Genomic DNA, 12,941 nt, shown 5'->3' on the forward strand with positions numbered 1-12,941 from the left:
ACTTTATTAGGTACACCTGTTCAATTGCTTGTTAATACAAATAGCTAATCAGCCAATGACATGGCAGCAACTCAATGCATCTAGGCATGTAGACGTGGTCAAGACAATTGCTGAAATCCAGGCCGAGCATCAGGATGGGGAAGAAAGGGGATTTAAGTGACTTTGAAAGTGTGCCAGACGGGCTGGTGTGAGTATTCCTCTACTGATCTACTGGGATTTTCACGCGCAGCCATCTCTATGGTTTACAGAGAGTGGTCCTAAAAAGAGAAAATAACCAGAGTACAAGATGACAGAACGGCAACATTAACTCAAACAACCAATCGTTACAATAGATTCAATACAACTATACAATAGGAGGTTTGAATAACGTTGTCTGATTCTATGAGTCTCGATTTCAGCTGCGACATTCAGATGGTAGGGTCAGAATTTGGCGTAAACAACATGAAAGCATGGATCCGTCCTGCCTTGTGTCAGTGTTTCCGGCTGGTGGTGCTGGGGGTGTAATAGGATATTTTGATTTGTGTGATATTTTCTTTGGGCCCCTTAGTACCAATTGAGCATCATTCAAACACGACAGCCTACCTCAGTATTGTTGCTGACCTTGTCCCTCCCTTTATGACCACAGTGTACCGTTCTTCTGATGGCTACTTTCAGCAGGATAGTGCACCATGTCACAAAGTTCAAATCATCTGAAAGTTGTTTCTTGAACATGACAATGAGTTCACTGTACTCCAATGGCCTCCACAGTCACCAGATCTTAAAATGGGATGAGGTGGAACGGGAGGTTCGCATCATGCATGTGCAACCGACAAATCTGCAGCGATGCTATCATGTCAATATAGACCAAAGTCTCTGATGAATGTTTCCAACACTTTGTTGAAAGTATGCCACAAAGAATTATGGCATTTCTGAAGGCGAAAGGGGGTCCAACCCGGTACTAGCAAGGTGCACCTAATAAAGAGCATATCATAGCTTTATTATAACTGAGGCATTAATGTGTGAGCAGCATTTTTGTTGTATTGGGTCTAGTTTGGGGTTTTAAGTACTACTACGTGATAGGCAGTTTAATTAGCAGAAAGTCTTATAACAGAGTTCTAAAAACATAATTTTGTACAGTAGGCCTAAAGTAAGGAATATTTTGACATGTTTTTATTTATTTCAACATTTTCTACAACACAAGTGTCTGTTTCTTGAAATAAGAAAGAATAAGGCAAAGTGGATTTTTGAAATGTTTTGAAACAAGTTCTAAGAAAAGAATAATTTCAAGACTCTTTTGTGATGTTCCCAGTCAAATATGTAGAAATGTCACTTTAAAATGAAGTGGAGTAGAGGTATCATGAAATGGAAATACACTGAAACTGTGCTTACTTTACACCACTTAAACCTAATCTAAATCTAATAGCATGCATGTCTTTTACTGTTGCTTTGTGTCTTTCATCTAGCCCCATACTGCTTATACATGTGTAATGTAAGTTGGGAGATGATGAACTTAAAATTTGTTTCATTCCTTGTAGGTACAAGGAGGTGTGTCCTTACCCCGATCCCACCTTCACACAGGTGACCAAGTACCTGGACGTACCAGAGACACTGCTCACTGACTTCATCTCAGGTTCTACATACCACATTGAGGTAAGATCCACAATTCAAGATTCAAAACTTTATTTCCATGACAGTGTTGATGATAGGAATTTGCTGTTGTTGAACTCAAAAACCCAAAATTCAGGACATCACATAACCACACTGTGAAAACCAGTGATATAAAACATAAAACTATAACTATAGCCAAACAATAAAACTTTTATGCAAATATTTATACAAAGTAAATAGAACAAGCTTTCTTGATGGGATGCTACACTTACAGGAACCACATTCTAAGGATATTACTGTTGTATATGGGTGAACATATATATTAGTAAAATATTTATATTTAGTAGATACACACCTGTCCCGCATTATCATGTGGATTTAGCTAGCTAACATACAGCCCACAGGACCAGACTATTCTCTTGATCTGGCTGAATACTGGTAATCGATCCTGATTGCATTATTAATCAGGTAAACAGATCTATGAATCAGCCATGCCTCTTTCCACTGTCTGTTGTCACTGAGCTTAAACATGATCATGCTTATTAGTTTTCAGAATTCATTAACCCTCACTGACCTTCATACAAACGGACTCTGAGAGACTGACACACATCGTGATTATACCTGCACATACTGTGTTTTTGTGTATCATATTACCACATCCCACCTGTGAGTTTTTTGGCCCACCAGATCATGCACAGAGCTGAGCTCATGAGGAACTTCTTCTCTTGTTTTGGCCCATACTGTATATCTGACGGGCTAAGAAAGTTATATTCACGTTCTGAGCAGTTAAAATCATTCATACAAGATGCAACAAATTCCCATCATAACGCATATTTTTGTCTATTATGTACTCCTTATTTTCCAGTGAACAGAAATAAATGAACAATAAAATGAATGTTTTTAACCTGTTTTCTACACAAATCATTTAGTTTCAAGATTGGAAATTGGTTGAAAAATTACAGAAACAAGGAAAACTGCACTGTAAACAACTGTAATTGACTTCTTAGTCCATTGGGAGAATTTGTTTTCGTTTTATGTATTGGCAGCTAAATATGAGACACAATAACCTGTGAAAACGCGTCATTTTACAGCGTCATTGTTGTAAGAAAAAAACTCCAAACACTAGTTTTGGTTATTTGCAAGCAGAAATTCAGGCTGAGGCTGAGGTCTGTTTACGTACTGTAATGTGTAATTTTGTATCATTGTTGTTCATGTGTTACTGGGATCACTGAATCTCCTCTAACATTGTGTCATTCCAATTGTGGTCATTGCCCGAGATAAGCACCTAACCAGGATCTGATGACTGCCTTTTTGACAGGAACATGAATAAATCATTATAAGTAATGCCTACCAACTCTCTCACTCTGTCCATTTAGGTAGCAGCCATAGGTCCAGCTGGAATAGGAACCTTCAGCAAATCTTTATACATAAAGACAGCTGAGTCCCGTGAGTATTCATGCACATCTGCATGCAAATCTAAAACAGTATTTGTATATAAACAGTACTGTACGTATATGTGTGTGTACAGTAATTTGTGTTTGCATTTCCTGCAGCCCCTGGCCTGGTGACCAACTTGACAGCGTTTGCTCAGAACCACACCTTCGTCGTGGTTACCTGGTTCCTGCCGCACCGCATCAACGGCCTCATCACAAAGTTTGCTGTCAAGGCTAAACACGCTCGTACTGGGCAGACGGTCCGCACGCTGGAGGTCAACGCAGAGGACATCATGACCGGAGCGCTGCCTCACTGCAATGTACTGCATTATACTGTCAACCTTTTTCACTGTTATTGTGAAATGTTCTGTGTCTGACAGGATTATAGATGCTACCAAGTCACAAGGCTGACCATCGGTACAATAAAGGCTAGAAATAAATGTTTTTCTCATATACCCTGTGTCTATGTCCTTTTTGTTTTTTTATGTCTAGGATGCAGCCGATATCCTGTCCCGTGCCACTCTCAGTCCCTTGGAGATTACAGCATCGTCTCCACCCATCACCCTCTCCGCCGTGCCCCCTGCAGCTGCCTGGAGTGTGCCCATATCAGTAGGAGTTGATCAGTTACGACCTTACACTGCCTATCTGTTCGAAGTGTCTGCCTTCACCTCTGATGGAGAGGGGCAGATAGCCTCCACTATGGTCCGCATGCCAGAATCAGGTGTGGAAAAAAAGAAGCAAACCAGGGTGTAGTTTTTGTTTAATTTGTGAATTAGAATATTATCTTATATAATAGTGAATGAATGTGAAAACATTATTTCCATTTGTTTGTCCATTGCAGCCCCAGAAGACCCGCCAACTAACTTCTCTATAACCAATATGACGTCTCGGTCAGTCTCCGCATCCTGGAAATCTCCCAACATTATCACAGGAAAATTTACCTACATGGTCTACCTTTATGGACCTACAGGTTATTAAATATTGTCTCTTGAACACACTCATGTGCATGCATAAACATGCTATACACATCCATACAATTTTCTGTTTGTTCTTCATCCCAGGATATTTGTATGAGAACAGCACAGGAGACATGCGGTTCACTTTTACTGGTTTGAGCCCCTACACGAGATACACATTGGGGGTCCGAGCCAAAGCTGCTGGAGAAGTGGGTCCATCAGCGCAGGTCAATGTAATTACTCCTGCTGAAGGTGAGGGGAACTCATGTCTTTTTGTATTTAGATGAATATCAAGGCTGCAACTAATAATTACGTTCATTATCATGATACACTCTTTTTTTGATTACAGTAATTGAATAATTAGCAGTAATAAAGATAAGAAAAAAAGAGTGAAGCAGCAAATCTTTACATTTGAGAAGCAGGAGCCAGAGATTGTTTTTCGTAATTTGCTTGAAAAGCGCCTCAAATCAATCATCCAGATAGTTGCTGATTACTTTTCTGTCTTTCATTGGCTATTTGATTAATCGAGTAATCTGAATAAACATTTAAACGTTCAGTTTAATATTAAAGTTACTGAGAAGTATGCTTGATCAACACGTGCCAAACATACTGATAACACACAATTTGTGTGCGGTGTGAGTCTGTGGTGCCTTGTGAATTTGTGTTTGCTTGTCTAACTCCACCTGCCTCATTTGTATGTTTGTGTGAGTAGCACCCAGTGCTGTGCAGGATTTGATGGCAGTAGCTGAGGATTCAGTTTCAATCCGTGTGAGTTGGAGAAGCCCTGCCCAGCCAAACGGTCCGATCACCCAGTACAGACTGCAGGTTCTGGTTGACGACATTCTGCTGCAGGACATCACCCTCACTGCAGTAGTGGTAAGCCAGATGTTACATCTATGTACTGACATTATAAATATATTCTATCACAGCTCAGTACTGTTGAAAATTCAGTGTTTAAACCTGAGCCTGTTCTGTTGAAAAGGTGGGATCAAATTTGACTGTCAATCTTCACATACACTTGCTGTACATTTTAAAGAAAAGTGGTCCCATGGACCTGTAGAGACATTTTTTATGGTGTAAAAACTCCACTCTTGGTGATTTTCAAGTACAATCTATTAGAATTGTATTCCAGTGTTCCACGAATCCATTTTAGAGAGGCACTGATTACACTCTTAGGCCTTTTCATTATGATGTATATGTGTAAATTAACATATTGTTCAACTGTACACATTTACTCATCAACAATTGTTTATACGCTTTATATGCATAAGATGGTGCTATGTCCACTTCCTGTACATACTGCGCTGTAAATAGACACATTTCTTAGATTATTGGGACTATTATAAAGGCATGTAGCCTGTAAGGCATGTCTACTGTCTTCTGATTCAAGTAGACATTCCTCTAAGGGCTGATAAGCCAAAATGATTGAGAGTCACTGCTTTGCACTGCACCCAACCTGAAGAAATCAACAATGATATTAACATATAGATAACAGAATTTAAAATGTATATTTTTTCTTCCTTCAGAATACAACTGGTTTCAATGAAGATACGACACTTCCCCCTAATGTCCTTAACAAGCCAGGGCGGAGTAAGAGAACTGCTGAGCTCAGTCTGATTACATCACCGCCGACTTTCACGGCCACTATTTCCGATCGCACACTGCCCACTGGTGTGACTGCTTCCAGCCCCACACACTCTGAACTAAGAGGCGCTGACCAAATTCCAAACACTGATGCTCAACCAACTGCTGACTCCATGGTCACTGAGATGCCCAGCACCAGTTACGCCTCTGCTTCACATTCTAACAGCACAAATATTCAATCTACTGACTCTGCAGTCTTTGGTACCTCTACATTTTCTCCTACCTCTGTGCCACCTGCTACATCTCCACTCTGGCTGACAAAGCAGCCACATGCTGGGGATATGACCTCAGTCTCGCCCCCTTGGCACTGACCCCAGGCCAGTCCCACTTGTCCACACATGATGCAGCAATTATGGGACACTTTTTAACACGCAGTGCTACAGCTTCTGGTACTATAGGTGGGAGAGCACTAACTATTTACACTGCTTCTTGTAACTTCCTGCAGCCCTTGAGATAAGGATTTTCATCTGTTACAGTGCTTATAAATCCTGTGTGTGCATGTGGTCTTGTGTATCAATCTGTGTCTGCATGCTTGCCACAGGTGTAACAGTGAGAGAGGAGGTGATGGACGTTTTGTCTGAGGAGTTGTCTTACCTTGTCTCAGAACTGAATCCCTTCACTGACTACACGTTCAGGGTAACTGCCTCCACAACTGTGGGAGAGGGTCCTGCAACACATATCACTGAGAAGACCAGGGAGCAGGGTGGGTGGTCACATGTCACTTGCAATAATCATTCATTGCAAATAAACCAAAAAAAAGTATGATAAGGCCTGTAAAAGGTACCTTTAAAAATGTATTTGTTACTAATACTATCTTATAATATGTGTTGTTTAGTCCCTAGCTCAGTGCTTGAAGTATCCTATCAAAACATCAGCTCCACCTCCATATTAGTGAGCTGGGTCCCACCACTCAACCCCAATGGATGGATCACACATTACACTGTCTATGGCCTCAAACTGCACAAAAACCAGGCCCTGAAGTGGGTTACTAACACTACTAGCATACTGATAACAGGTAGAGTAATCACCTTCTCTTCACATTTCTATGCAGTCGTTATTATTCTGGTCTGTTGCTAAATATCTTTGCTCTAATGTATAGATTTGGACAAGCATACTGGTTATAAGCTACGCGTAGCTGCATCTACAGCTGTGGGAGAGAGCTCTCTGTCTGAGGAAGATGACATCTTTGTTTTCACCTTAGAGGACGGTACGTGCTAAACACAAACTGTATACACAAAGAAACACAGTGTCAAAGCATTTGTTTTGAATAAGTGTGGTGGAAGTAACACACATTTTATAGTGAATGTTGAATGAACATATCAATAAATGTGTCATGGATTAAAAAATGCAACTACAGGAAAAGTGGCTGGCATCTAGTGTTGTGTTTCAATGTCAGTGACTGAATGTCGTCAAACTGGTATTAAATATGAAACATTAGTTTATCAAATTTACCATGTAGTTATTGAAAAACCAATAACATTTGATGTGATGCTACATCAGTTAGCTCTTTGTGTTTCAGTTATGACTTATCAATTCAATCACATTTTATTCAATGAAAGACCAATCTGGGATTTTTCTGTTCTTTCCCGTGCTCAGAGCCTGACTCCCCCCCTGTAAAACTCTCTGTCGTTGAGACAAGTCCCTCCACCGTCACATTGGCCTGGTCTGCACCAGAGAAAGCCAATGGGGTGATCCAACGTTATGAGGTCCTGTATAAGAACGAGTCCTACTCTGCGTTGATGAACACATCCTCTAACAGCGTCACCCTGATCCACCTGAAGCCATTCTCCTACTACAACGTGTCTGTGAGGGCGTACACGCGTTACGGCCACGGCAACCAAACGTCAGACACTTTATACCTGCTATCTGGCGAGGATGGTGTGTTGATGGATGCACCCAGACAAATAAACATATATGAAAACTTTTAGTAACAATTTCAGCTGTTCAGATTTTAGTACAGGTGGGTGTTCTTGTGTTCTCTTTCCAGTCCCAGGTAGTCCTCCATACGGCGTCACTCATGAGTCAATCAGTCCCAGCGAGGTGAACGTGACCTGGCACCCTCCTCTGCTGCCTAACGGGGTCATTACCCACTACAGCCTTGAGCTTTGGAATTCCAGTCACTACCTGAACCTCACTTCCCCGACCAACTACATCCACATCACACATCTGCGGAAGTATGCACACTACCGCGTCATGGTTCAAGCACACACACGCGTGGGGCCTGGAAACTACAGCAGCGAGCCGCTCAACATCACCACACTGGAGGATGGTGAGCGGGATGGGTGGGGTGAAAAAGCAATGGGGGAGGGTTTGTTTTCAGATACAGCACACTGCATGATTACATCATGACTGAGTTCGAAGGGCATCTGATTAAATCTGACTTTCCTCTTGCCTTTTCCTCCTCAGTTACAGCACATCTTTCTGTTTCAGCTCACTCTAATGATGTTACATCACAGGTATTTGATGCCACGTGACACTCGAGTCTCCCATCAGGACTGAGGGAGCACAAACAACAGAGTCATTATAACTAACCGGTTTCATTTCAGGGTATCTCTGGCACATTCCCGAAGGCCTTTCAGAAGAAGTCCTAATAATATTTAAAAATCACTCGTCAGTTCAGCTTCTGTACTGATAAGCCAAACTCCTATTTGTATTATGTTACTGGAAAGTCTTTCTCCTGCATCTCAGCTCCAGACACAGCTCCTCAGTTTCTCCACGCCAGGAAGTTGTCAGACTATGAGGTAAAATTGTCATGGCAACCACCACTTGAAGCCAATTCAGAAATACTCTACTACATTGTCAGAGTTTGGTGAGTTTCTTTATCTACTTATCTCTGTCTCTTTGACTCTGTTTAAAAAACAGAACACATTGCAATATAAATGGGTGCTCTCTTTGTTAGGAACAAAACAACTGAGCTATGGCAGAACGTCACAGAGACATCAGTGGTTATTAATGTAGACTCTGAGAGTCGCTACAATGCCTCTGTCTCGAGCTGGACAAGACTGGGAGATGGAGGAGTACTGATCTACATCAGCTTTACCACCACCAATGCAGGTGCTGGGTGATTGTAATATAAATTTTGACAGATAACTTCATCATCCTCACACACAAAATAGTCTTTACCATGTATTTCCATGAAGGTTTTCTCACTTCCTGAAAATTTGTCTGTATGTCCTTTGTGTGCTCCCTGGCTTTCAGAGCCATTTGACCCCCCGCAGAATGTGACTTTTGCAAATGTGACCGCCTCCTCTGTCACCTTGCTGTGGCATCCGCCTACTGAACCCAATGGAATTATTGTACACTACACAATTTACTACTCTCATAACAACAGTGTGACTGAGCAGGTGAGACACATATACTGTATATAGAATACAGATAAAGCTACACTAATCAATTTTTTTTTTAATCAAAAATGGGTTAAATGACGGACGTCTGTGACAAATTATCACCCAACTCTGCAGTTCCTCTCAGCTCTGCAAGAGTTTAGTGTGTTTTAGCTCACTGTGTGCATTTTCTTGCTCGCAACTTCCTGTTTTGGTTCACTGTTGCTGCTCTCATTAGTTTTGTTTCCTCACTATACACTATTTGCACAGGACCAAACAGCAAACAGGCAAAGTTAGCAACCAGCTGGTGAACATAGTGGAACATTATTGCAGCTAAAGAGCTAAATGTGTCTCTCAGGAGAAGGTGGGGACACAAACAGAACAAAGAGAATAAACACATTTGTCATATGGACACAAACACAGCAAATGAATGTTAATGTTTGTGTCTGCTGCATGTTTACATAGCTAATTCTAGTTCATAGCAAATTACTAAAACATTCACAATATCAACTTTATAATGCGATATATCAGTATTGTGTTTACAGCTTGTTCTACTGCTCCCAAAGTGGTCTAAAGAAAAAATCTGAATAAATGAGTGGAGAAACAAATTAAATGCAGATGGCTCACAGTGGACCAACACCTGACCAAGAAACCTAATTTTGGGTTTTTCTTTCATTTCTCATCCGTCTGTAAATACACCACAAAATCTTGCTCCTGTTTAAATACCTGTTTCAGTGTATCCTAATGCTCTTTTTATTTTTTTTACCCATAGAGGGTTCCCATTTCAGACTTACCTGCCCGTGCCTCTCCTGATTCAGTCCTCTGCTACACTCTGACTCGGCTGACTGGGGGCACAAACTACACCTTGTGGATGACCTCCAGCACTGTGCAAGGGGACGGAGGAGTCCGGAGCAATCCAGTAGCCCTGTTCTTACCGGAGGATGGTCAGTCAGACCCACACACACACACTCACACACAATCTCACATACACTAATATAAATTTGTCAAAAAGAATAGACATAAATTTAAAACGCTACATATGATGAAATATAGTTATTGCAAACAAAGATTGACAGTCTCACTGGAGGGCTAGTCTGCACACTTTTTTCAAAACTCTTTGACTTCAAAAAAAAAAAAAATACATAAAAACTCTGGGATTAAAGGTGTAACTTTCAGCCTGTTCGTTAAAGGAGATAACAGTCGGTCTGGCAAACTGGCTCTCTTTCTGTCTGCCTGTGACACTGTGTCTTGAAGACAGCCAGTTTGTGTTTCCTTTTACTAAGCACGACGAAAGTTGTGAGGGATTAAAAAAACACAAAAAGAAAGAGAGGGCAGAACCATGTACCATATGAAGACACAGGGGGAAAAAACAAAGCCTGATGTGCTTTTTGAAAGTTCATACTGTGCTCATGCTACAATCACATTGTTGCCATGGAAACCAACATTTGCATATAGTGTTTAAATGTATTTAGTCTTTTTGATATCCTCAGAGAAAACGTGTACATAAAGCTGATCTCCTTGTTTTTATGTGATTTTGGGAAAAATGGTGCAGACAGCCGCCACAGCCTGTGTCACATACAGTACATGTTTGTATGTTGGGATTTATTTTTCTTGTAAACAGTATTCTCTGTCTCTGAATGATTACTGCTCATATTGACTCTGTATCTCTGCCTGTGCTCTAGCTGCTCCACTCTCAGCCAAGCACCGGACCTCCAGGGCACCTTGTCTCTCCCGCACAGCCATGCCCAGCAGGGGCTCACTCCCCTGGGCTCAGACCCCCACACACACCTGGCCCCTCATACCCACTCATTCATCTTATGGATCTGTCGAGTTTAATCTCCCCTTTCCCCTTCATCTCCCCTTTTTTTCCCTACTCTGTGTACCATGGGTTATTTTCGGAGGGGCTGAGATGAAGAACAGGATGAGTATTTTCTCTTTGATCCCTTTCTTTCCCCAGGTTTTCAGTGGTTTCAAGTTTCCCTCCTAAACACCTCTGTATATCTCTGGATGGCATGTTAATTTCATAGAATATTATTTGTGTGTCTGTTTACTGTACTGTTTTACTTTGCTGTGTGTCTCTGTTGCTAAAGTAATGTCATGCCGTATTGTTCTACTTGATGTGCTGTTTGTTAATTACAACAATGCTGCCAATGATTGTGACAGTGCTTGTGACAGAGAATGATAATGATGATGATGATGATGATGATGACTGGTGCGCTGTTCATTTTCCCTCAGACATCAGAGTGCGTATGGTTGATTGATGCCCCAATTTACTGCCTCGTAGTATAATACACTCACATCAAGAGGCTCAGAGTTTTCAAGTTTTTTCACTGGTAGTTAATAATAGTCTATTATTAACACTATTCTACTTGTCTACCTTTTCAGTGCCAAGTGACTCGGTCCGAAACCTGACAGCTCAGATCTTCAGCTCCACAGCCATCATCGTCAGCTGGGACCCTCCCCTTGAGCCCAACGGCCGTCCCTACTACCTTCTCACCTTACAGGAAGCCGGCATCTCCCCAAATGTATCCAACCAAGGGACTCTTGCTGTCAACAAGACCATCAAGCACACCACAACTGACAACGTCTTCTTATTCACAAGACTCAAGAAATATTTCCCATATGTGTTGACTGTTACCCCGGCTACTGGTGCTGGCCCTGCCTACAACCATACCAGCACGATGTACCTCAGAACGGATGATGATAGTGAGTTGATCTACGTATACATTCAATTATTGAGTATGGCAAATGTACTTACTGTGGCACTGACGCATGTTTCTGTTTAGTTCCTAGTTCTGCTCCATTACTGGTGTCCACCAGGAATCTGTCATCGTCCTCCATCGTAGTGGTCTGGCAGCGCCCTCTGGAGGCCAACGGGGAGATAATCGAGTATGCCCTCACTCTGTTTGGCCCAGGGGGCCCCAGCCCAACATCTACCCCCAACACTTCGTTCATCCTCACCAGCCTACTTCCGTACACAGCTTACAACCTCACTATTACGGCTGCAACGCGTAAAGGCTCAGGGCCTTATCTGCTGTTGCAGCTGCACACCGATGAAGGAGGTCAGTTTGAAAGCAGGTTTAAAATGCCTTAATGAGATGGTATTTATTTATCAAACTATGGGTGTACATCTGCTCTCTGTTTCAGTCAGTCTTCATCTCTATCTGCCTAACTTTGTGTTTCAGGCCCCATGTCTCCTCCCCGCAACTTGACTATATACAACCACACAGCAGTCTCTGTGTGGCTGAGCTGGGAGCCTCCGCTGGAGCCCAATGGAGTGGTGATACAGTACGGCTTCAGGATCCGAGACCTCATCACACACACCGTCACACACAGGGTACCCTTAATTTCACACACCAAAAGTTACTCCACAATAACAACAACACACACACACACTTTACACACACTCCAAGACCCACTCAGTATGAGTAAGAGAACACATTGTCACACTTACGGTAGCTCTAATTTCACACCCCAGATACCACTCAGCAGCTACATTATACGTACACACGGGCAAATATGTGTGCTGATACAGTAAAACGTTATCCACTCTAGTAATCAGGATTGGATGATTTAATCTCCTGTGTGTCATTTCTTATGTGTGTGTGTGTGTGTATGTGTGCACAAATGTAGAATTCCTCTGGTCCATCGACGACAGATTATCTATCAGGCTTCAGGCCTCATAGCTCCTACGAGATCAGTGTTTACAGTTACACCAGAGTCGGCCATGGGAATCAGTTCAGCATCCCCGTGACCTTCACAACTAACGAGTCAGGTAAAGTACACACTGTCTACCCACAAAGGATTTAACACTTATTTAGGTTACCACTCACAGTTTATGGCTCAAAATTAATCAGTCTTAAAAACTAAGATTTGTACAGTATATACAGTTCAACTCGAAATATTCTGTTTGTCCCTTAAGGGGCAATTTAAGGAAAGCAGAGTGGCAAACAAAAAAAAACCACAAAAAACATCCACATGCATGTGAAAATACAAAA

The 12,941-nt window shown here is 41.8% G+C and overlaps 2 protein-coding genes across 2 annotated transcripts in view; both read left to right on the plus strand.

The window, feature by feature from the left end:
• ptprq (protein tyrosine phosphatase receptor type Q) overlaps positions 1 to 12,941 on the plus strand; it is a 37,895-nt gene that overhangs the window by 12,925 nt on the left and 12,029 nt on the right. Inside the window, exons 21-37 of the mRNA XM_038706722.1 lie at positions 1,515 to 1,629; positions 2,964 to 3,033; positions 3,141 to 3,340; positions 3,513 to 3,741; positions 3,862 to 3,990; positions 4,082 to 4,228; positions 4,689 to 4,852; positions 5,503 to 5,566; positions 6,162 to 6,323; positions 6,456 to 6,635; positions 6,720 to 6,827; positions 7,217 to 7,498; positions 7,608 to 7,889; positions 11,329 to 11,649; positions 11,730 to 12,005; positions 12,129 to 12,280; positions 12,577 to 12,718. Of these exons, the coding sequence (XP_038562650.1) occupies positions 1,515 to 1,629; positions 2,964 to 3,033; positions 3,141 to 3,340; positions 3,513 to 3,741; positions 3,862 to 3,990; positions 4,082 to 4,228; positions 4,689 to 4,852; positions 5,503 to 5,566; positions 6,162 to 6,323; positions 6,456 to 6,635; positions 6,720 to 6,827; positions 7,217 to 7,498; positions 7,608 to 7,889; positions 11,329 to 11,649; positions 11,730 to 12,005; positions 12,129 to 12,280; positions 12,577 to 12,718 (3,023 nt within the window). The remainder of the gene's footprint in view (positions 1 to 1,514; positions 1,630 to 2,963; positions 3,034 to 3,140; positions 3,341 to 3,512; positions 3,742 to 3,861; positions 3,991 to 4,081; positions 4,229 to 4,688; positions 4,853 to 5,502; positions 5,567 to 6,161; positions 6,324 to 6,455; positions 6,636 to 6,719; positions 6,828 to 7,216; positions 7,499 to 7,607; positions 7,890 to 11,328; positions 11,650 to 11,729; positions 12,006 to 12,128; positions 12,281 to 12,576; positions 12,719 to 12,941) is intronic.
• On the plus strand, positions 8,363 to 11,328 carry LOC119894161 (phosphatidylinositol phosphatase PTPRQ-like). The gene is made up of 4 exons (XM_038706723.1): positions 8,363 to 8,674; positions 8,819 to 8,964; positions 9,716 to 9,887; positions 10,626 to 11,328. Exons 1-4 carry the CDS (start codon positions 8,500 to 8,502, stop codon positions 10,928 to 10,930), a joined length of 798 nt encoding a protein of 265 aa, XP_038562651.1. The 5' UTR covers positions 8,363 to 8,499; the 3' UTR covers positions 10,931 to 11,328.

The sequence above is a fragment of the Micropterus salmoides genome, unplaced genomic scaffold (assembly GCF_014851395.1).
Source record: "Micropterus salmoides isolate LMB-PRFRI ecotype aquatic unplaced genomic scaffold, ASM1485139v1 Ms_hic_scaffold_8, whole genome shotgun sequence".
Classification (NCBI taxonomy): Eukaryota; Metazoa; Chordata; class Actinopteri; order Centrarchiformes; family Centrarchidae; genus Micropterus; species Micropterus salmoides.

What these genes read in the sequence shown, in the direction of transcription:
- LOC119894161 (XM_038706723.1), top strand. Translation starts at nt 8,500, where the DNA reads ATGGGTGCTCTCTTTGTTAGGAACAAAACAACTGAGCTATGGCAGAAC. An exon ending in CTTTACCACCACCAATGCAG is followed by an intron (nt 8,675 to 8,818) that starts GTGCTGGGTGAT and finishes CCTGGCTTTCAG; the next exon opens with AGCCATTTGACCCCCCGCAG. An exon ending in CCTGTTCTTACCGGAGGATG is followed by an intron (nt 9,888 to 10,625) that starts GTCAGTCAGACC and finishes CCTGTGCTCTAG; the next exon opens with CTGCTCCACTCTCAGCCAAG.